Genomic DNA, 23,917 nt, shown 5'->3' with positions numbered 1-23,917 from the left:
TCTAATATTGCCTGTATAGCGTGTGTAAGAAACCCTCGCGCATTTCCCTTACCCGCAGCCAACTGTTCTAATGTTGCGCGAAGCAGCTTGGTCCAGCTTGACCAAACGTGGCGGAGGAGACAAGCGTCCCTTTAAATCGCCTCTTAGGCGTTTTGGACCCCGTTTTCTAAAATGTAAAAAAAGGAGGGAGATGTAGTAGTGCACTTGCCGCACCCAGCAGTGCCGTAGTGAGTAGAACGATTGGGACGCCAGCGGACTCTGCGGCCTTGCCGGTCGCGACCGCACCCTCCCCACTCCTCATCCCCCCCCCATGAGTCACGCAGGTCATGAACTGATCTGAAACTCAATCACCGGGCGCGCCCAGGGACAATGGTCTTTGCCTCTCAGGTGAGGATTAAGGAGCTCAGACAGCGTGTATCAGCTCCTCTCCGCCAAGACGTAGCCAGATGAGATCATGCATCACATGATGATCTCCCGACCTTCCCAGCTCTCCGGAACTCCCCAGTCCTCCCTCCTACACGCCCCCGATAGAGTAACAATAAAAGGTGCCAGGAACCGGCAGACGGGAGACTCGCTAGGAACACGGACCTCCGGTCTCCCGCTGCTGGCGATCTCCACCAGATGTTATCTCCGCGTCTCGTCTCGTTCTTACGCTGACCGCGTGGGTCGACTACAGTAGTGGAGTATCCTTCTTTGGAGGTTTTTAAACAGAGACTGGATGGCCATCTGTCAGAGGTGCTTTGATTGTGTGTTCCTGCATGGCAGGGGGCTGGACTGGATGGCCCTTGTGGTCTCTTCCAACTCTATGATTCTATGATTTTAGAACTGTGACTAGCCCAAGATCACCCAGCAAACTTCATGTGGAAGAAGGGGATTAGCTTTCTTATGCCCTGCTTTTTCCAAGCGCATAAGGAGGCTAAAAGCAACTTACAAACTCCTTCCCTTCCTCTCCCCACAACAGACACCTTGGGAGGTTAGCAGGGCTGAGAAGAGTTCTGAGACAGCTGTGACTAGCCCAGGATCACCCAGCAGGGAACAGGGAAACAAATTCAGTTCATCAGATAAGGGTCCGCTGCTCATGTGGAGGAGTGGAGAATCAAACCCGGTTCTCCAGATTAGAGTCCATCACTCTTAACCACTACACCAGTGGTGGCGAACCTATGGCACAGGTGCCAGAGGTGGCACTCAGAGCCCTCTCTGTGGGCACATGCACACAGAGTGCGTCATGTGGGGGGGGGAGCACTGTTAAACCCTACTGATTTTTATGGGTAGAACTAAAAAGCCGCGATCCTTTAACTGAGGAATAAACTCCAGTTGCTTTGATGATGGGGATTAGCTACCGAAAGTAAACCCTCCTAGGGTTGTGATTCCACATCATGTTCAAAAGAGAGTTGCCGCGGTTTGGCTTCAGAAGCAAAGAAGCCACTTGGAAATTACCACCAAGCTTACTCCTAAGTAACGCATGCCTTGGAGCCAACCGTTTTTTCTAAACTAAAACCCCAGTATTCAGGTTAAATTGCCGGGTTGGCACTTTGCGATAAATAAGTGGGTTTGGGGTTGTAATTTGGGCACCCGGTCTCGAAAAGGTTCGCCATCACTGCACTACACCACACTGATAAAATACCTCATAGAAAACTGGTTCTCTTTGGGGAACAGAAGGTTTTATATAACTTCAGACGCAGATTCATTATCATCGTCATTACTGTGAAACAACTTGCTACTTGATCTTGTTATCTGAAACAGACCCAGCATGAACACCCTGTTCTTGTTATCATTACTGGAGCTCAGCTGTTTAATATGCCTTAAGTGTATGCTGAAAGATGGGGGTGGACAGAGTATAATGAGATTTTTTGTGACTTGGTTCTTAAGGCCTTAAATGACATTAAGGACCCCAGGAGGATTTTTCAGGAAGACGAGACTCAGAATCTCTCTCTTTTTGTCTAAGCGCTGCGCCAAGTTCATCAATAGATGTAATGTTCTGCTTCCGTGATAGGAAGTAGTACTCTTGTCGCTGGTGAACGCAATACAAGCTCAAAAGAGGCACCGTTCCAAAATTCCATACAGCGGAAAAAAGAATCTTTCTGTCCCAACTTCTCTCCCTGGTCACCTCTTCTTTGGCTTTTTGAAAAAAGCTATTGCTTTCCTATAAGCAGGGGCCCATTTCGTGTTATTTCAGTATAGCACAGTGATGGTGAACCTTTTTGAGACCGAGTGCCCAAATTGCAACCCAAACCCCAGTTATTTATCGCAAAGTGCCAACCCAGCAATTTAACCTGATTGCTGAGGTTTTAGTTTAGAAAAAAACGGTTGGCTCCCTCTTTCTCCGCCCCACCCGCTCGAGCAGGGGCCAGCCTGCTCTAGCTTCCAGCAAGTCCTGCGTGCACCGCTCTGTGCCTCTCTAGCATCTCTGCCTCCTCTGCACCCTCCCCCCCTCGGGCAGAAGCCACCCAGAGCACAGGCACCAGGCCTGCCAGCAGAGACCTCCCTGCTCACCACGGTGCGCACATGTCGTACTCAGTGGCCCAGGCCAGCCTAGATGTGTGTGTGTGGGGGTGATTTTCTGCCCCCCACATGACGAACTCTGTGTGTGTGTGCCCACAGAGAGGGCTCCGAGTGCCACCTCTGGCACCCGTGCCACAGGTTCGCCATCACTGGTATAGCACCTAGGTCCCCAGCATTGTGCCCTGGGACCCCATCGTATTCAACTCCTTCTTTGCCAAAGCAAAGTGCCAATCCAGCATTCTTCCATCTCACTAAAGCACGAAGTGTTTACAGGGAGAACCCATTTGGAAGCCGCTGCCTTCATCCATACAACGCATGGCTTTATATTTTTGCTTGGGGATCCAAAGCGGCTTACAGCGCTGTTTTCCCCCTCCTTCATATTATCCTCAACAACTCTGTAAGGTAGATGAGGATGAGAGACAGTGACCAGCCAAGTTCATCCAGGGAGGTTCCAGGGCAAAGTAGGAATTTGAACCCAGGTTTTCCCAACCCTAGTCCAAGACTGCTACATCACACTGGGCAGCTTGGAACTTGCCATTATTTTGTAGTTGGCCATAGCTCTTAAGGCAGCCATTTTGTGGTCACTCTGTCAGAGTAGTTATTTTTTACTGATACTTGCTATCTGTTGGCACCTGCTACCAACATTCCCAAAGTACCCATAGCTTCAACAAGGAACTGCCAGACAAGAAAATATGTGTTCTGTTACTTATAACAAAAGATGCTTCCCTGCTATATAAGTTTTCCTCTGCAGATTTATTTGTAAAACATGTGGTGCTTATTTTCTGTATATGATCTAATGTATAAATAAATAGGATCTTGGAAAACCCAACAGTTTACACAGGGAAAGCATCAGCTTGAAAACAGGAGAGCCATAATCCTAAGAGATTGTGGTGTAGTGGTTAAAAGCAGGTGGATTCTAATCTGGAGAACTGGGTTTGACTCCCAACTCCTCCACCTGAGTGATAGAGGCTTTCTCTGGTGAACCAGATGTGTTTCAGCACTCATACATTCCTGCTGGGTGACCTTGGGCTAGTCACAGTTTTTCAGAACTCTCTCAGCCCCACCTCCCTCACAAGGTGTCTGTTGTGGGAAGAGGAAGAGAAAGGAGCTTGTAAGCCACCTTGAGTCTCCTTACAGGAGAGAAAGGTGGGATATAAATCCAAACTCTTCTTCTTCCAAAAATTATTCTGGCTGTTGCCAGGAAAGTTGCTTCTTCTCATATACATACAAATAATTTTAGAAATGTACAATCTTCACCATGCAATCCAGAGGAGGGAAAAAACAGGGTTGGAGTGATACTTTATGCAGAGCTCATCAATTGAATTAATTTTATAGATCTGTTCCTATTTGCTGTGCCTGAATCACAAGGATATACAAGATTTCTTTAAAAGGCTACTTAGAAATGTAGTATTAACCACCATGATTTTCCCTTCCTTGGGAAATTTCACACCCAACAGGGATATCATCAGGTGTATCTAGTGCCAACATCTCTCTAAGTAGCCTTTTCTTCAATAGAAAGCAATACATAGAGCCAAGATTAAACTGTGGTATGTAATTACTACTTCAAACATTCAAATTGTACCTATAAAATGAGTAGGCTAGCAAAGAACTATGCTCCTTTCTGCCTGCACGTATTCTATCATTTGCTGGTTTACCAAATATCCCCACAACCACCACTGAATTACTGGAGCATATCCAAAAATGACAAAAATATACATTGAAGTACTTGGAATAAACGTTCATTATACAGTAATGGGGGAGAGAAGTGAGTTATAGCCAATCTCATCAGATCTCAGGAGCTAAGCAGGGTTAGTGCTCAGAAGGCTCTGCACCAAGAAAGCTCTGCAGAGAAAGGCAATGGGACCGCCCCCCTCTACTTCTCACTTGCCCTGAAAGCCCCTTGCTGGGGTCATCATAAGTGGCTTGACAACACTTTACACACAAACACACACACACACACACACACACAAGTAAGGGATGTGTATTTTGAAGACAGGGCTTTGGAACATGGCTGTCTTCAGACCCCATGCCGAAATTTTTGCTAAGGCCACTGAGACTCTGCCAATTTTTAAAAATTAAAATATTTATATCTTGCTTTTCCATGTACAGCTCAAGATAACTTGCAATACATAACAGCAGCAGCATAACTCAATCGTCATTCAGAATGACAGAGAAAGCTGGCAAATCATATAATATTGAATATCTTTGCAAATCCAATGGCTTTACTATACTTCCTAAAAAACTCCAAAAGTAGCAGTCCCCCCTCCCGCCCCCATCACCTCTGCAGGGAGACCATTTCAGAAAGTGGGAGATTACAATTGAAAAATAAGGGGCTCTAGAAGATGCCTATCAGCAGCCTTAAAGGGGGGGCAGGGCTGGTAAAAGCCTACATACGACAGAATGGAGACTTATAACATATAAAGCAAGAACATACCAAGTTGATATAGAGCAAGAACAAAAGGCTAGCCTGCTCTTGTCAGAAATCAGAAGCTAAACAGGTTTGCCTGGTAAACACTTGGATGGGAGACCACTGTGAAGAAAGCATATATATCTCTTTAAATTTGCTCAGAGATCATCCATCTTGTATATTAGACCGTTTACAATGCAACCATTTGGCCTCGCTAAAGTTGTAAACTGTGGCCCTTTCCGCACAGCAGAAAGGGCACTCCTCCACCGGCAGGAATTAGGCCAGTGGAGGGGAGGGGGCCGTTCACCGCGGGGTCGCGAGCGGCCCCACTTGAGGCCAGCTCCCCACTCACCCTCGTCCTCCAGCGTCGGGGTCTGGGGAGGGGCTGCGGGAACTCCCGCCCATGCTGCCCTCCGACCTCCAGGGGTCGGAGGGTCTAATATTGCCTGTAACGTGTGTAAGAAAACCCCGCGCATTTCCCTTACCCCAACCAAGTTCTAATGTTGCACAAGAAGCTTACCAGCCTGACCAAACGTATGAGGAGGAGACAAGCGCCCCTTTAAATCGCCTCTTAAGCGCTTTCGCCCCCGCTTTCTAAAATGTAAAAAGGGAGGAGATGTAGTAGTGCACTTGTCAATCTAGCAGTGCCCGTGGTAGAACGCTAAGGGACGCCATAGCGGACCTGCGGCCTTGCCGGGTCGCATCTCCACTCCCCACTCCTCATCCCCCCCCCCATGAGTCAATGGTCATGAACTGATCTGGCTCCACCACCGGCTTAGGGACAATGGTCTTTGCCCCAGGTGAGATTAAGAGCTCAGACAGCTGCACGCCTCGCCAAGATCACATGAGATCATGTATCACATGATGATCTCCTCACTTCCAGCTCTCGGAACTCCCCAGTCCCTCCCTCCTACACGCCCCGATAGAGTAACAATAAAAGGTGCACTAGGAACCGCAGGACGGGAGACTCTCGCTAGGGGAACACGGACCTCCTCGGGTCTCCAGCTACATGGCGATCTCCACCAGATGTTATCTCCAAGGCGTCTGCTCGTTTCTTTGGCTGACCACAAGGTCCGACCTACAGTAGTGGAGTATCCTTCTTTGGAGGTTTTTAAACAGAGACTGGATGGCCATCTGTCAGAGGTGCTTTGATTGTGTGTTCCTGCATGGCAGGGGGCTGGACTGGATGGCCCTTGTGGTCTCTTCCAACTCTATGATTCTATGATTTTAGAACTGTGACTAGCCCAAGATCACCCAGCAAACTTCATGTGGAAGAAGAGTTCGTTTTTATGCCCTGCTTTTTCCCAAGCATAAGGAGGCTAAAAGCAACTTACAAACTCCTTCCCTTCCTCTCCCCACAACAGACACCTTGGGAGGTTAGCAGGGCTGAGAAGAGTTCTGAGACAGCTGTGACTAGCCCAGGATCACCCAGCAGGGAACAGGGAAACAAATTCAGTTCATCAGATAAGGGTCCGCTGCTCATGTGGAGGAGTGGAGAATCAAACCCGGTTCTCCAGATTAGAGTCCATCACTCTTAACCACTACACCAGTGGTGGCGAACCTATGGCACAGGTGCCAGAGGTGGCACTCAGAGCCCTCTCTGTGGGCACATGCACACAGAGTGCGTCATGTGGGGGGGGGAGCACTGTTAAACCCTACTGATTTTTATGGGTAGAACTAAAGCACGATCCTTTAACTGAGAATAAACTCAGTTGCTGATGATGGGGATTGCTTCCGAGTAAACCCTCCTAGGGTTGTGATTCACATGTTCAAAGAGTTGCACGGTTGCTTCAAAGCAAAGCCACTGAGTACCACCAAGCTTACTCCTAAGTAACGCATGCCTTGGAGCCAACCGTTTTTTCTAAACTAAAACCCCAGTATTCAGGTTAAATTGCCGGGTTGGCACTTTGCGATAAATAAGTGGGTTTGGGGTTGTAATTTGGGCACCCGGTCTCGAAAAGGTTCGCCATCACTGCACTACACCACACTGATAAAATACCTCATAGAAAACTGGTTCTCTTTGGGGAACAGAAGGTTTTATATAACTTCAGACGCAGATTCATTATCATCGTCATTACTGTGAAACAACTTGCTACTTGATCTTGTTATCTGAAACAGACCCAGCATGAACACCCTGTTCTTGTTATCATTACTGGAGCTCAGCTGTTTAATATGCCTTAAGTGTATGCTGAAAGATGGGGGTGGACAGAGTATAATGAGATTTTTTGTGACTTGGTTCTTAAGGCCTTAAATGACATTAAGGACCCCAGGAGGATTTTTCAGGAAGACGAGACTCAGAATCTCTCTCTTTTTGTCTAAGCGCTGCGCCAAGTTCATCAATAGATGTAATGTTCTGCTTCCGTGATAGGAAGTAGTACTCTTGTCGCTGGTGAACGCAATACAAGCTCAAAAGAGGCACCGTTCCAAAATTCCATACAGCGGAAAAAAGAATCTTTCTGTCCCAACTTCTCTCCCTGGTCACCTCTTCTTTGGCTTTTGAAAAAAGCTATTGCTTTCCTATAAGCAGGGGCCCATTTTCAAAGAGCTAGGTAAAGCACAGTTGTGGAGGACCTTTTGAGACCGAAAGTGCCCAAATTGCAACCCAAAACCCCAGATTATTTATGCGTAAGTAGTGCCAAACTCCAGCAATTTAACCTGATTGTTGAGGTTTTTAGTTTAGAAAAAAAACGTTGGACAACTCCCTCTTTCTCCGGGCCTCCAGCCCGAGGCCGGTAGGCCAGCCTGCTCTAGTTTCCAGCAAGTCCCATGCACCGCTCTGTGCCTCTCTAGTATCTCTGCCTCCTCTGCTGCCCTACCCTCGGGCAGAAGCCACCCAGAGCACAGGCTCAGGTCTGCCAGCAGAGACCTCCCTGCTCGCCACCACGGCAGCGCATGTACGTCGTGACTCAGTGGCCCAGGCCAGCCTAGATGTGTGTGTGTGCAAGGGATTTTCTGCCCCCCCACATGGTTTTAATCCCCTGTGTGTGTGCCCGCTGAGAGGGTTCAGTGCTGCCCCTCTGGCACCCGTGCCACAGGTTCGCCATCACTGGTATAGCACCTAGGTCCCCAGCATTGTGCCCTGGGACCCCATCGTATTCAACTCCTTCTTTGCCAAAGCAAAGTGCCAATCCAGCATTCTTCCATCTCACTAAAGCACGAAGTGTTTACAGGGAGAACCCATTTGGAAGCCGCTGCCTTCATCCATACAAATGATGGTTTTATATTTTGCTTAGCGGGGATCCCAAAGCGGCTTACAGCGCTGTTTTCCCCCTCCTTCATATTATCCTCAACAACTCTGTAAAGGTAGATGAGGGATGTGAGAGACAGCACCAGCTGTTCATCCAGGGAGGTCCCAGGGCAAATTAGGAATTTGAACCCTGTGGTTCTCCCAACCCTAGTCCAAGACTGCTACATCACACTGGGCAGCTTGGAACTTGCCATTATTTTGTAGTTGGCCATAGCTCTTAAGGCAGCCATTTTGTGGTCACTCTGTCAGAGTAGTTATTTTTTACTGATACTTGCTATCTGTTGGCACCTGCTACCAACATTCCCAAAAGTAAATCTATAGCTTCAACAAGGAACTGCCAGACAAGAAAATATGTGTTCTGTTACTTATAACAAAAGATGCTTCCCTGCTATATAAGTTTTCCTCTGCAGATTTATTTGTAAAACATGTGGTGCTTATTTTCTGTATATGATCTAATGTATAAATAAATAGGATCTTGGAAAACCCAACAGTTTACACAGGGAAAGCATCAGCTTGAAAACAGGAGAGCCATAATCCTAAGAGATTGTGGTGTAGTGGTTAAAAGCAGGTGGATTCTAATCTGGAGAACTGGGTTTGACTCCCAACTCCTCCACCTGAGTGATAGAGGCTTTCTCTGGTGAACCAGATGTGTTTCAGCACTCATACATTCCTGCTGGGTGACCTTGGGCTAGTCACAGTTCTTCAGAACTCTCTCAGCCCCACCTCCCTCACAAGGTGTCTGTTGTGGGAAGAGGAAGAGAAAGGAGCTTGTAAGCCACCTTGAGTCTCCCACAGGGGAGAGAAAGGTGGGATATAAATCCAAACTCTTCTTCTTCCAAAAATTATTCTGGCTGTTGCCAGGAAAGTTGCTTCTTCTCATATACATACAAATAATTTTAGAAATGTACAATCTTCACCATGCAATCCAGAGGAGGGAAAAAACAGGGTTGGAGTGATACTTTATGCAGAGCTCATCAATTGAATTAATTTTATAGATCTGTTCCTATTTGCTGTGCCTGAATCACAAGGATATACAAGATTTCTTTAAAAGGCTACTTAGAAATGTAGTATTAACCACCATGATTTTCCCTTCCTTGGGAAATTTCACACCCAACAGGGATATCATCAGGTGTATCTAGTGCCAACATCTCTCTAAGTAGCCTTTTCTTCAATAGAAAGCAATACATAGAGCCAAGATTAAACTGTGGTATGTAATTACTACTTCAAACATTCAAATTGTACCTATAAAATGAGTAGGCTAGCAAAGAACTATGCTCCTTTCTGCCTGCACGTATTCTATCATTTGCTGGTTTACCAAATATCCCCACAACCACCACTGAATTACTGGAGCATATCCAAAAATGACAAAAATATACATTGAAGTACTTGGAATAAACGTTCATTATACAGTAATGGGGGAGAGAAGTGAGTTATAGCCAATCTCATCAGATCTCAGGAGCTAAGCAGGGTTAGTGCTCCGAAGTTGCTCTGCACCAAGAAAGCTCTGCAGAGAAAGTTGCAATAGATCCGCCCCCTCTACTTCTTCACTGTCTCTGAAAGCCCCTTGCTGGGGTCATCATAAGGGTTTGACAACACTTTTACACACAAACACACACATACATACATAATAATATCACGTAAAGGGATGTGTGTATTTTGAAGACAGGGTTTTGGAACATACTGTCTTCAGACCCCATGTCCGAACTTTATATAAGGCAATTGAGACTCTGCTAGATTTAAAAATTAAAATATTTATATCTTGCTTTTCCATGTACAGCTCAAGATAACTTGCAATACATAACAGCAGCAGCATAACTCAATCGTCATTCAGAATGACAGAGAAAGCTGGCAAATCATATAATATTGAATATCTTTGCAAATCCAATGGCTTTACTATACTTCCTAAAAAACTCCAAAAGTAGCAGTCCCCCCTCCCGCCCCCATCACCTCTGCAGGGAGACCATTTCAGAAAGTGGGAGATTACAATTGAAAAATAAGGGGCTCTAGAAGATGCCTATCAGCAGCCTTAAAGGGGGGGCAGGGCTGGTAAAAGCCTCGCGGCAGATAGGAACATAACATATAAAGCAAGAACATACCAAGTTGATATAGAGCAAGAACAAAAGGCTAGCCTGCTCTTGTCAGAAATCAGAAGCTAAACAGGTTTGCCTGGTAAACACTTGGATGGGAGACCACTGTGAAGAAAGCATATATATCTCTTTAAATTTGCTCAGAGATCATCCATCTTGTATATTAGACCGTTTACAATGCAACCATTTGGCCTCGCTAAAGTTGTAAACTGTGGCCCTTTCCGCACAGCAGAAAGGGCACTCCTCCACCGGCAGGAATTAGGCCAGTGGAGGGGAGGGGGCCGCTTCACCACGGAGCGCAAGTGGCGGCACTGCAGAATTTCATCTCCCCACTCACCCTCGCCCTCCAGCTGCCGGGTCTCGAGGGCTGCAGGACCTCGCGCCCATGTTGCTCTCCCACCTCCAGGGAGTCGAGGAGAGCCAGCGCATGAGGTCTTTCAGCAGCCCTCCAGACCGACGCTGGAGGATGAGGTGAGTGGGGGGGGACGGGAAAGCGGCGCCTTCAGCGCGGTGCGGTTCGCACCGTGCCAATGGGAAGGCGCCGCTTTCCAAAAACCTCCCTTGGGAAGGGAGGTGGAAAGCGGCGCCTTCACGCCGCTCGGGGCTGCACAGGACCGGTGTTTTTCCACAGCTGCCCAGGGACCGGTGTTTTTCCATCCCTGGGCCGCTGTTTTTGGCTCCCTGCGGAAAGGGCCTGTGTTTGTGTTTAGTTTAAGTGGTGTTATTCTTTAGATAACGGAATTGGCTTTTACAAGGTCATATTCTAAACCAGACAGATAGGGCCTAATTGCCAAAAATGCTCAGGTGGGGGCAGGGGGGAAGTGAGGGGGAACTACGCCCAGGGCATACCACGATGCCACCCGCGCCCACCCTGGAACACCCCTGCCATGCCCCTCTCTTTCACGGCACGGCCACTCCCCACTGTTACCGCCTGGGTGTCAGCCACCCCACCCTACTGGCAATTCCATGCCATTGGTCATCTCTCTCATCATTTGAAGCGTGGTGAGGGATGCAGTTTTGCACTTCCAGATAAGGTGGACTACAATTCCCATACTGCTCCTGCCAGCATGGCCCAATTGGCCACAGCTGGTGAGGCTGATGGGAATTGTAGTCCATAACATCTGGAGTGTCAAAGGTTCGCCACCACTGATCTAGAAGATTCAACTCTATTCGACACCCAATTGGTTAATTACTGATCAAATGGTCTAGATGAACCAATTCTATAAAAAAACCCTGGCACCATTTTAAATAGAGAGATTAATTCATAAAGTATTCTTAAAATTTTCTCATCATTGTTCTTGTCTTTATTCTTGCTATTCTTCTGCCTTGGGCTGAATAGCCTTGTATTGTATTCTTTTTTTATACTTGGAACTGCCTAGAACTGAGAGAGAACTGATTTTATTATTTCTTTTCCTTTCCAGTTAATAAATTTTTTAAATCTCAGCTGCTTGAGAGTATCTGGATAAAGAACCTTGGTTTCTTCCTCACTATGCAGAGGAAGTTAATGACAAACCACCTCTGTTTATGCATGCAGTGCTTACCCTCTGTCTGTCAGCTTTGCCATGAGATTTCCCACGCTGTTTTGTTTAAACAGGATTCTCCTGCAGCAAGGTGTCCCCAGTCGAGCTGATATGTCATTTTGCCCACCGGTTCTATCTATGCAACCTTCAACTGGGGAGGCTGCTGTTTTATGTGTGGGCTGGCTGGGATCTGGTATTACTTTGCAAGACAATTCAAATTTCACGTCAATTTCAACGGTCTGTTGCCCCAGTGGGAGACCGTCAATTTTTTTAAAAAAAGAAAGTTCTTCTGATTGCTCTGAATTGCTGGCCCAAAGAGTGGAAGGAACTGCTATTGTGTGAGCAGGGAGGAGCAAGAAAAACCCAAAGAAAGCCAAACACATGCTGACTACCATTGCTTTCCCTGCGAAGAGAGAGGAAATGTTGTGCTTTCAGGGTGGTTGGAAACTGGAGAGATTCTCTGATCTGAGGAACGGTGAGAGGGTAAAACGTGTGCATGCCAGAGAATCCAACCTGAAGGAAATGTACTCTCAATGTAAAGGAGACCAGAGGTGCATAAATAGCCTTAGTCTCTTGCCTTGAAAACCATACTGGGCTACCATAACTTGGCTGCAACTTGATGGTAGTTTACATACACACACACACACACACACACACAGAGAGAGAAAGAGAGAGAGAGAGAGAGAGAGAGAGAGAGAGCAAACAAGTTGTCCTTCTGTTACATTTGAATGAAATGGTTTTTGCTTTTACAGTGAATATGAGCCAACCAGAGGATGCATAAGAATGGACGGTACAATAGATATATGGCAAAGTTATTACATAGCCTTTAAAAGACATGTTGTGTGTATATGCAGGAAAGCGGTATGGTGTAGGGCTCACAGGGTTGGACTAGGATCTGAAAGACCCAGGCTCAAATCCCCACTTGGCCATGGAAGCACCCCGGATAATGTTGAGCCAGTAAGCCCCTTTCAGTACCTCTTTTTATAGGGTTGTTGTGAGGATAAAATGGGTCCCCACAGGATAAAGCTGAAGTAAATAAATATAAGATCTCTATTTAGAAATAAAGCAGACTGGCCAACTGTACATTATTATTATTGTTGTTGTTGCTGTTTGTTGTTGTTGTTGTTGTTGTTGTTGTTGTTGTTGTTGTTGTTATAACTGCCCACCCCCAAAGGTCTTTGGGCGGTGCACAATCTAAAACATCAAATAAAATACATCATAACACAAATTTGTTAAAATACAGCAATGGCTAATGGTTGATAAAAGTACCAACTTCCTTGCTTGGATACAAAGCTAATCACACTGCTGGCATAGGTTTTGCAAAGAGCCATGAGCTTCTTGCCCTGGGCCAAGCAAGACTCACCTCCAGACAATTAGAAGAGAAACTTCGGTCAACTGGAAGACGTTTTTCCCCCGTTCCCTTTCAGTCCGTTGGTGTGCAACACATAATTAACACAGGTAAGTGTAAGCTGGGTGGCTAGCAAAAAATCCTGAGCTACCTCACAAGACTGTGCTGACAAATCCTAATATTTTTAAATGCAGAATACTATAGTATCTGGAAGCAACGTGTTGTGTAGTGGCTAAGGGCAGTGAGTTCTAATCTGGAGAACCAGTTTAATCCCCCACTCCTCCAACTGGGTTGTGGACTCTTATCAGGTGAACCACATTTGTTTCCCCACTCCTACATTCCTGCTGGGTGACCGTGGGCTACTCACAGTTCTTTGGAAGTCTCTTAGCCACACCTACCTCACAAGGTGTCTGCTGTAGGGAGAGGAAGGGAAAAGGAATTTGTAAGCCCCTTTGAGTCTCCTTACAGGAAAGAAAGGCAGGGTATAAAACCAAAATGTTCTCTTCTACTCCTCTTGTTACATAGAACTATTCTCCATGGTGTTTCTTGCAAGTAGAGAACCTTGACGTGCAGGAAAATGTAAGTGTAGAGTTCACGTTTTGGAAGTATTGAATTGACTCTGCCAAGCGTTTCAGTGCTGGCGGAGAGGCAGGTTTGCACCACAAGGAGTTACTTGTCACTTAAAGAAAGAACAATAAGGAACTGTTGGGATCTTGTGGAGAATAGCGGGGTAGGGGAGAGATGAGGCTGAGGAGAGGTCACAGAAAGAAACGCCCCTTCCCCTTTTTCTTTTACTTACCAAAGCAGCAATAGACGACTCCAAAAACACAGCAGAGGGTGCATATCACGCAGGGAATCACTTCATAGTGTCTTTCAGACAGGGGGCTACAGGGATCCGGGGCAGGGTCACTGGGCTCTGCTCCCCCCTGATTAAAACCTCGAGGGTCAGGAGTCAAGACTAGTGGAAGCGGAGAGGCAGGGTCCATGATCAGCAGCCAGCGTGCAACTCAGCTCTCAGGAGCCATCCAAGCGGGAGGGATCATCTGGCAAGGAGTATTATTTGTGCATTAGCAGGGGTTGTACAAAAACAAATACCTGTTGTTCCTCCCACTATTCTTCGGCTTCGGCCTAGTCTGACACTTAACTAGGAGTGGAAGTGACAAGACCGCCTTGCCTCTGCACCCCCCACCACCACCCCACAGTCTCCTTGTTTCTCCCCTACCCAAATTCTTAACAGCTGAATTCCCATCCAACTCCCCAAGGTTTAAGCTCTTCATATATCCGAAGTGGTGGAAAGCATGATTAATCTCACCCCCCCACACACAACAAAACAGCTGGAATGGGCAATATTCATCATCTCCCCCCCCCCCAAAAAAAAATCTGGCAGCTATTGTACCAAACCCAAGCCAAGACTTATACATACAACTAATAATTGCTTCCTTTACGTTCGTGTGGGATGCAGCGGGAATCTTCAGGAGGTAACAAGGGAAGATAGAAGTAGAAGTTCGTAATTACATCTGAATTCAACAACTGTTTAAACTTGGTCCCCAGCCAGGACTCCTGGGTCCTGTTCCCAGCTCTGGAGGGGAAGGGGAAGCCTAGTAAATTGGACCAGGAGGTACAACTAGGAGCCAGAACTTCTGGGCTCTCTTCCCAGCTTCCAGGGGGGAAAGAAGCCCTCGTTTTCCATATGGGTCCTGTTTCAAGTTGGGTGAGGGGAAGGCAGTACGATCAGCCCCCACTCTTCCCTCAAAAGGTTTGCTGTGTCCTGCTCTTAAAAGATTCCTGCAAACGCCCCTTATCTCTGCGGAGCGTTGCTTTTACTTTCAAAGTTCCAATCTGTCAGAGAACCACCATTTATTTTCTAGTACTTTTCAAGGGGACGGCTCTAAAATAACAAGCAAAGTTTGAAAAGAGGCTGATGATCAGTAGGAGCCCTGGGAACGTCAGACTGACCCTCGTACCAAGTTAATGCCCTCCAATACAAGGGTACCCAACCCTTTTGAGTATGCAGGCACATTTGGAATTCTGACCAGATACTGGGCACAACAACAAAATGGCTGCCACAAAATGGCTGTTGCAGGTGGCAAAACCAGCCACAAAATGATAGCCACAACGTTTCAGTAACACAATGTGGATCCTTGTGCTGTGATGGCAGCAACTGCCCAAGCAATATTTTTTTAAAATCTGCACAGACAATCTAATCTCCAATAGTCAATCAGAATCCTTGCTGGGAAAAAGCCCTACCTGGGCCTTCTAAGTATAGCAAGAAGGAATAATGCACTTTCATTGCACTTTGCAGCTGTGCAGAATAGCAAAATCCATTTGCAAACAATTGTGAAAGTGGATTGAAAGTGCATTATTCTGCATGTGTGGAAGGGGGCCCTGGTCTCTCCCATTTCCTAAAAACACTTAGTAGTGCCAGAAAAGAAAAGAAAAGAAAAGAAGAACTCTATAATTCCCAAAGCCTAAAGAAAGCCCAAAATATTTTGAGAGACCCGTCTCATCAGCAGCACTCTCTTTTGAACTGTTTACCATCCAGCACAGGCGATACAGGTCTTATCAAAACCCTAGGGACAAAGGAGGCTTAGAGACAGCTTCTACTCTAGGAGTTGTGGCTCACGCTTTAAACTCTGCAAACTAGAGTGTTGATGTGTTTTGGGGCTGTGTAGGGATGGAGTGAAGGAAGGGGAAAGTGAGGATGGGGTATGAGTCTGAAATTGTGTGCATCGAGGAATGCTGCTGTAAATTTCGTTGTGCGTGCACAATGACAATAAATGCTTATGCTTAAAAGGTTCCAAAGGGTGCCATGACAGGCACCACATTGGAGACCCCCTAATGCTCTAATGGGCAAGCAAGGCATATGTTCCAAGTACCAGCCGATGAAAGGCAATGATTGAATAGGCAGCCATCAAACTACCCTATGAGATTCTGATGCTAGTTCACGTGTGTTTCCCCTAGGGCTGGACAAGAGGAGCTCTTTACAATAGGGCAGTGAAACATTTGGGGGGGGGGGGGAGTGTCTGAACTATATAAATTATTTAGTTTTTAAAGGCAGAGAAAATATCAGCTGCACTGATTGGAAAGAAAAACCAGGACATAATACACAGAATACTTCTATTAGAAATAACCCTAATAAAAGGTGGTGTTATGTGGATTGTGTCCTGGGTTTCGGATACTCATATTTTTTTTGCCTCTCTTGTGATCCTCAGCAATGCATTTTAAAGTTCAACTAGCGTGGTGTATTGGTTAAGAGCGGTGGTCTCTACTCTGGAGTACCAGGTTTGATTCCCTGCTCCTCGTCCACATGAGCAGCAGACTCTTCCGGTGAATTGGATTTGTTTTCCCACTCCTGCACATGAAGCCTGCTGGGGCACATGAAGCCTGCTGGGGGACCTTGGGACAGTCACAGGTCTCTCTGTACTCTGCTATCTACCTCACAGGGTGCCTGTTGTGGGGAGAGGAAGGAAAAAGGAGTTTGTAAGCTGCCTCCGAGTCTCCTTACAGAAGAGAAAGGCAGGGTATAAATCTAAACTTTTTTCTTCTTAAAAAATCCCAGTTTTTTTCCCCCATGATGAATATTTTCCTCATTGTAAATTTTTTTTTTCCCAAAAGAGTCTCTTTGCCAATGTCCTTCTCAGGGCTCCAAGGCAGGCTTGAAATCTCTCCGCTAAATAAAACAGAAGCAAAAGAGACACATCTTCTGGAGGAAGTCTCACTGTCCAAGGTAAGAGAAAAGCAAAAGCCAAGCCTGCCATTATTCCCTGCCACAGTCCCAAGATTATTTTCAGAGGAGGGGGAGAGAGAACCAGGAGGGGAAATCATAGCTACGTGGGCGCAAAGCCACAAGTCCACAGAGCAAAGCTACGCATCCATTGCGATAAGGTCAATTCCGTTCCAGAGCTCAGTTTTCAACGGACGGTCTGAGCCCAGGTTTGCAAGGAGTCACAAGCCGTTACTTTCGAAGCCCTATTCCTTGGTGTCTGTGGGAGGCACTCTGCACATGGCCAAGGGCACTTTTCGTTCTCACACCTTGACCCAGCTTCAACTCCTACAAATGAGCGCTGGCAAAAAGTGAGCCCTATAACTTATGATTTATGCATGCCCCTTTCACTTCTTTCCTTGCTCCAAAGCATCTTCAGGTACAAAACCCAGTTCCAATGCGCACATGTGCCACATTTCAGTCTGCAGCTGAATCAGCCAGCCACCAAGCTTTGGCTGTTCATGCATATTCACAGTGTTGGACACGGGGACACTGCTTGCTCCCCCTCCCCACCCCCACCACCAAGCTATGGCTTGGATCCTAGACAGGAAAATGGTGCTGAATGGAATCGAAATATTCCCTTTGGAATCAGAGAACCAGAGGCTCATTCCGCACATGCAGGATAATGCACTTTCAAACTGCTTTCAGTGCTCTTTGAAGCACAATGTGCGATGGCAAAAATCCACTTTACGCAAACAATGTTGTGAAAGTGGTTTTGAAACACGCGATTATTTTATGATGTCGTGCGGAAGGGGCCAAAATCAGTTTAGAATACAGTTCACATTAGGGAAGGGATGATGAGACACAAGTGAGAATTGGGGGGTGGGGGAGGTGTGGAATGATAAGCAAGCAACCCCTGACACTAGAAGTTTGCAACCTAAGACCCCTTCCGCACATGCAGAATAATGCACTTTCAATCTACTCTCAATGCACTTTGGAGCTGGATTTTACTGTGCTAAAATCCACTTGCAAACAATTGTGAAAGTGGATTGAAAGCGCAGATGTGTTTAAGGGAGAGAATCACTTTTAAACAAACCCAAAAAGTTAACTTTGCTATAGACAGGCAGGGAGAGATGGGAGGATGATTCGAGTTGATCGTTCCTAGTTCTTGGCCTCTACCCCATCTCCGGTTCACCAAAGTTCAGAGGCACATGGTATAACCGAGATCCGGGCAATCTCAAAAATCTTGCAGATCCACCTTCCAATCTTCCTCCGCTGCCAGATTCCCAGAGATCACGCCCAGGTCCCACCCCACCCCACCCCCAGATCCAAACGCACTTCTCCAAGTGCTGGCAAACTACGACTGGATCATGCTGCCAGATTCCCAGAGATCACCCCCCCCCCCCAGAAAGATCCAAACTCACTTCTTCAAGTGTTGGCAAAGTACGAATGGATTATGCAAAAATTTGCGCACAAACCCAATTTTCCTTGCCTTTTGCAATCAAAAGTATCAGGGGCCCCCCCGTTGAAAGCCAGCAATAGCGGCAATCGGAGCCCCTTGCCACAGTGCCCGGAAACCCACTAGAAAAGAAATCAGCTTGGAGGAGTCGCTTACCAGTTTGGGAGGAAGGGGCTCCCACCAACGCACACTCAAAGGGCCGATCTGCAAAAGCAACATCCCCAGCCGCCTTCAGAGGGGGACTATTCCAACCACCCTGCGAAAGAGCTGCCTCGATCGAAGCTCAGCCCCCGACCCGGCCTCGGCAGAACCTGCCCACCCCCGCCAGCCCCCCTTTCCTCCCATTCAAAACTCAGCAAAATAATCTTTTCCTACAACAACTGGAGAGGGACCACATCCAGCGGTGGGCGGGACCAGCACAGAAATGGGGCGCCCGGATGACGAAGAGGGGGACCAGATCCAGAGACCGAAAGGATCCTCCTTTTTTTTTTGTTCCAGCATCCTCTCCAGATTGGGGGGGAAAGGAGTGGGGTAAGGCAAAGGGACAGGGGGCCAGGCTGCCGAGTTTCCCTGCATTCCTGTTTGCAAGGGTCTGGAAGCGAGGGTTGCACTTTCTTCCCCTCCCCGAGTGAGGGGAGTTGGAATCTTCCAGTTATAGATAATTGTTTTATTGTCTTGCGCTGAAAGAGGCGGTGTAGTCTGCAGAGCCTGCCCGCCCGGTGGAGTTGCGGGGGTTATGCGTCTGGGGGGAAAGGAGAAAGTGTTTGTTTGTTTGTTTGTTTATTAGTAGCCGCCAAGTTCTCTTCTCCTTGTAGGATTGGGGGGGTGGGGAGTTAAGACATGATGACCCCCCTGGCCCCTGCCTCCCTGCCTTTGCCTGCTGCCAAAAGGTGGAGGACTGGGAAGAGAACCCAGGAGTCTTGCCTGAGCTCAGACTGATGCATTTCTTACAGATGAAGTCTCAACCTGTAACTCAAAGTATTCCTGGCGTTCCCTCTGCAATCCCTTTGCTCCTGGAATGTATGGCCTCTTTCCTCAGCATCCCAAGCAGCTCCAGCTCTCTTTGCAGGCTTGTTAGCCGGCCAGCTGTCGGAGCAGGTGTCCGAGGCTCAACCAGCGTCCCAGGAACTGCCCAAACACCAGCTGGTGCTTCATGGGAAAGCAGGAGTACCCAGGAACTAGACTGCTTTCTGGGCCACACATTTCTATTCCTATTTGTTTACATTTATTTCCCCCGTCCTTTACAGCGGTCTCAGGACAGATTCGATAAAAACCGTGCAGCAGTAAAATCACAACAATAAAAATCCAACGACAGTACAATCACAATAAAACGCCATCCTAAAAACACAAATGCAATCTACAATCTCCCACACCTACCCCACCCACCCACAAAAAGGGAGGGGTGTACATACATCTTGGGAGGGCTCCCTCCCAGTAGGAGGAGTCGGCCAAAATGCCCAGGTGAGGAGGTCAGACTTCAGGCTCCAAAACTGCAAGAGAGTAGGTGCCCAGCAAACGTGTGGAGGAAAGGCATTCCACAGTGTAGGGGCCACTGTAGAAAAGGCCCTCCGGACTGTCCCTACCCCCTTTACCTCCAAAGGGAGCATGACAACCAGATGGACCTCCCTCTCCAATCTCAGTGCCTGGGCAGGAATATATAGGTGGATGCTCTCCCTCAGACACCCAGGATCAAAGCCATATAGATAGGTTAGCACCAGCACTTTGCATGGAGCCTGGTAGCACACCGGCAGCCAGCGCAGACTCCTCAGAATAGGAGTGATGTGATCCCAGTGCAAAGCACCGGTCATCAGACTGGTTTTATTCCATAGAATAGAGCATGGGTCTGCAACCTGTGGCTCTCCAGATGTTCATGGACTACAATTCCCATCAGCCCCTGCCAGCATGGCCAATTGGCCATGCTGGCAGGGGCTGAGGGGAATTGTAGTTCATGAACATCTGGAGAGCCACAGGTTGCAGACCCCTGGAATAGAGCCATATGGAAAGAAAGAGCAAAGCCTTCCATCGAATAGAACCATAGAATAGAATAGCTGGAAGGAGCCATACAAGCCCCTTTAGCCCAACTTGCTCAATGTAGGCTCAGCCTAGAGCATCCCAGACTTTCAAATACTTGCCCACCCGCTGCAAGGGATGTATAGAGGGAGGGGCAGAGGAACTGTGTTTTATCTCTCGTTTCCTCTGCGATCCCTTGCTCAATCCGGTGCTGTGCTAAAAGTATGCTTGTCATACACTTTCTTTTTAATAAACACTTTTTAACGTTGGATGCTGGTCGCAGTTCCCTGTGCCACATAAGACTTCCCTCTTCTCCCTGCTTAACGATTGCCAGTGAGGAGGAACTCACCACCTCCCCAATTCTACTGTTGCACAACTCTTACTGTACAAAATTTTTGGAACCAGGTTTGATTCCCCGCTCTGCCGCCTGAGCTGTGGAGGCTTATCTGGGGAATTCAGATTAGCCTGTGCACTCCCACACACGCCAGCTGGGTGACCTTGGGCTAGTCACAGCTTCTCGGAGCTCTCTCAGCCCCACCCACCTCACAGGGTGTTTGTTGTGAGGGGGGAAGGGCAAGGAGATTGTAAGCCCCTAAACCCGTTATTGCGAGTCCTCTGCTAATAATATGAACCGCTCCCTGCCCTCCACTATGTAACAGCCTTTCAAATACTTGGAAGACTGCAATTATGTCCCCTCCTCAACCTTATCTCCAGACAGAACATTCCCGTGCCCCTCAGCCTTTCCTCGTAGGGCTTCGTTTCCAGGCGCTGATCATCATCATCCCTCTCCTCTGCACCTGCTCTGTCCACATCCTTTTCAAAGCAAGGCCTGCAGAATGGCACACAGTACCCCAGATGAGGGCTGACCAATACAGTGTACAGTTGGTCTATGACATCTTGCGATTTGGATGTTATGCCTCTGTTGATACACCCCAAGATCTGTTGATATACATACCTGCTTTCTTCTGCAAGCTCCTGAAACCCCAGTGCCCCTGCCCAAACCAAAAATGCAGCCTCTCAAGGCCTCTTCACGCAGGATGCTAAAGGCACAGCCTGCCACTGCAAATATTTAAAAAGCACATTGGCCAGAATGAATGTTTGATTCTCTGACATTGCGAGAAGCATAAGAAAAAACTAATTGCAGAGCGCTGTCCTCCTTGATTATAAGCACTAAAGTTACAATAGTGCTTATAAACAAGGAGGGCAGAGCTCTGCAATTAGTCCCTATATACTTCATAACGATCGAGAATCAAGCATTCGATTGAACTTTCTGTAATCTGCCTTTAGCCCAGCCTTGAAGTATTACGAGGCCAGTTACCTATCCAGAACCTGGCTATAAGATTATACTGCTGTGCCGTTCTAAACTGTATACAAATTGCTTTTTTCATTACTCCAGTGGGAGAGATGTAATATTTTTTTCCAAAACATCTGATTATTGTGCTGTAACATTATTTTGGTTACTTATAAGTAAATTGCTACTCCAGTGGGAGACACAATTTTTGAAGTACAGTTATTGTAGCCTGGTTGGTATTGTAGCCTTTTCACCTTGATTCTCTGATCTGGCATGAACATTTCACAGAGATGTGCAAACAGCCTCCATCCCAGTAAAGTGCTTTAGGCCAGACTGCTAGATATAATTCAGTAGATCTTACTCTGAGCCAGAAATTACCCAGGGGAAGCTGGAGCGTGAGTCCTGGGTCCCATTCCCCCACTCTGCCATTCTTCCAGCGTGGTGTAGTGGTTAAGAATTGGTGGGCTCTTGTCTGAAGAACCAGGTTTGTTTCCCTTCCCCCCCCCCCCCCCCGAAGCTTGCTTGGACTCATCACAGTTCTCTCCAAACTCTCACAGCCTCACCTACCTCACAATGTGTCTGTTGTGGGGAGAAAAGGGGAAAGGACTTTTTAAGCCACTTTGAGACTCCTTACGGTTGAGAAAAGCAGGGTACAAATCCAAACTCTTCCTCCTTGTAAATTCTTGGAAGTGCCATTTCTGCTCCATATTATAGTCACCCATATGGATTACTAAATGGCTGGGGGCGGGGGGGGGGCAGGATTTTTGAATTACCCTTTACCTAACATGCATTACCTTCTCCAAGGCCCTTTCCGCACTGCGAAAAGGGCGCCCCTGCACCGGCAGGAATTCTGCCGGTGGAGGGGGGGCGTTCGCACGGGAGGCGTGCAAGCGGCCCCTGCAGAGGCCGGCGCGGGAGAGGCGGCTCCACACGGAGCCGCCTCTTCCCCGTCCCCCCCACTCACCTCGTTGTCCTGCGTCGCTCTGCTGGACTCCTAAGACTTGCCCAGCGAGGGAGGGTCTCAGCAGTCCAGTAGAGCGGCCTTGGGGCAGCCCGAGGTGAGTGGTAGAGAACCAGAGGAAAACAAGCGTGTTCGGCGGTGCCGATTAAGCACCCGCACCGGTGGGAACACACTGTTTTCCAAAAATCTCCCTCCAGGAGGGAGGTTTTTGGAGGCGGCCTGACGCCGCTCTGAGGGAGGTGGAGGGGAGCCAGGTCGGCGCTGCTGCGTTTTTGCCGTCCCCAGGGCGCTGTATTTGGCCCGTGCGGAAAGGGCCCAAGTTTCTGTGGGTCTTTTCAAGAGCTCGTTTTAATGCCTTTCCATTGGCTCTGCTTAGTGGGAGCTTTCATCCCGTACCTATGCAGGATCCCAACAGTGCCCTTGCAACGGCTGTGTATGGAACAACTATCCACATCTTATTGTACTGTACATTTTATCTGGATGTTAGAAATTGGTTGATTTCACCCTTGTGAAACACCCCTTAGGCATTCGGATGATTTTATTGGAGGATAAGGATATTACTATCCCTTATGCAGTGTGTGGAGTGTGGAGATCTCTGGTTGATGTAATCAAATTGTAACCGTGCTGGTTGCATTTTTATCTGCTGACCAAATTACTGTAAATAAACTCAACTGAGTTGAGCTGAATCCAGTCACACACACACACACACACACACACACACACACACACACACACACACACACACACACACACACACACACACACACACACACACACACACACACACACACACACACACACACACACACACACACACACACACACACACACACACACACACACACACACACACGGCAATAAGCAATGCAGGGACGTTAGTACAACACCCTTCCACCAGCGTCGAGGGAGAGCTGCCGGACCAGATGGCTCACAGTCAAGTAGGCTTTGGTCTTGGCGTCACTGTCAGAGGTCCCTAATGAGTGGCGATGGCTTGAACACTTTCTATGCCACCTGTCAGCAATCTGATGGGTTTCCTGGAAACAGACCCCTCAACTGTCCATCCATCTGTCTCTTGTATGCCTGGCTCCTTCCTCTCTCCTCCCAGCACAGGGACAGGTTGGTAACGTTGCTGCCACCCGTGGGACTCTGAGACCTTGCCAATGGCCCGCTGCCTCTTGCCAGCGAGATTTTCTCACCCTCTGCAAGAACCAGGCTCTTTGCCACTTTTTCTGGCCGTTGAGTCCTGCCAAGACAGGGCCTTCCCTTTGCTCTTGCACTGAATGCTGCTGTTATGAGTTTGGGCAGTCTTCCGTACAGCGTCGGGGCAATTGATGAGTGGCCAGTGAAATTTGACAAAAGGCCAGTAACATCCTTTAGTAACT

General features: G+C 47.6%; 1 protein-coding gene across 1 annotated transcript in view; it reads right to left on the bottom strand.

Moving 5' to 3' along the window:
• LOC125429200 (transmembrane protein 198-like) overlaps positions 1-18,792 on the bottom strand; it is a 36,066-nt gene extending 17,274 nt beyond the window's left edge. The window contains exons 1-2 of the mRNA XM_048490088.1: positions 18,430-18,792; positions 13,911-14,154 (exon numbers count right to left, since the gene is read on the bottom strand). Of these exons, the coding sequence (XP_048346045.1) occupies positions 13,911-14,097 (187 nt within the window). The 5' untranslated portion in view covers positions 14,098-14,154; positions 18,430-18,792. The remainder of the gene's footprint in view (positions 1-13,910; positions 14,155-18,429) is intronic.
• Between the last annotated feature and the right edge of the window lie 5,125 nt (positions 18,793-23,917).

The sequence above is a fragment of the Sphaerodactylus townsendi genome, linkage group LG03, assembly GCF_021028975.2.
Source record: "Sphaerodactylus townsendi isolate TG3544 linkage group LG03, MPM_Stown_v2.3, whole genome shotgun sequence".
NCBI classification, from domain to species: Eukaryota; Metazoa; Chordata; class Lepidosauria; order Squamata; family Sphaerodactylidae; genus Sphaerodactylus; species Sphaerodactylus townsendi.
The sequence above is the reverse complement of the archived record's forward strand: the minus strand, read 5'-3'. Positions and strand labels throughout refer to the sequence as shown.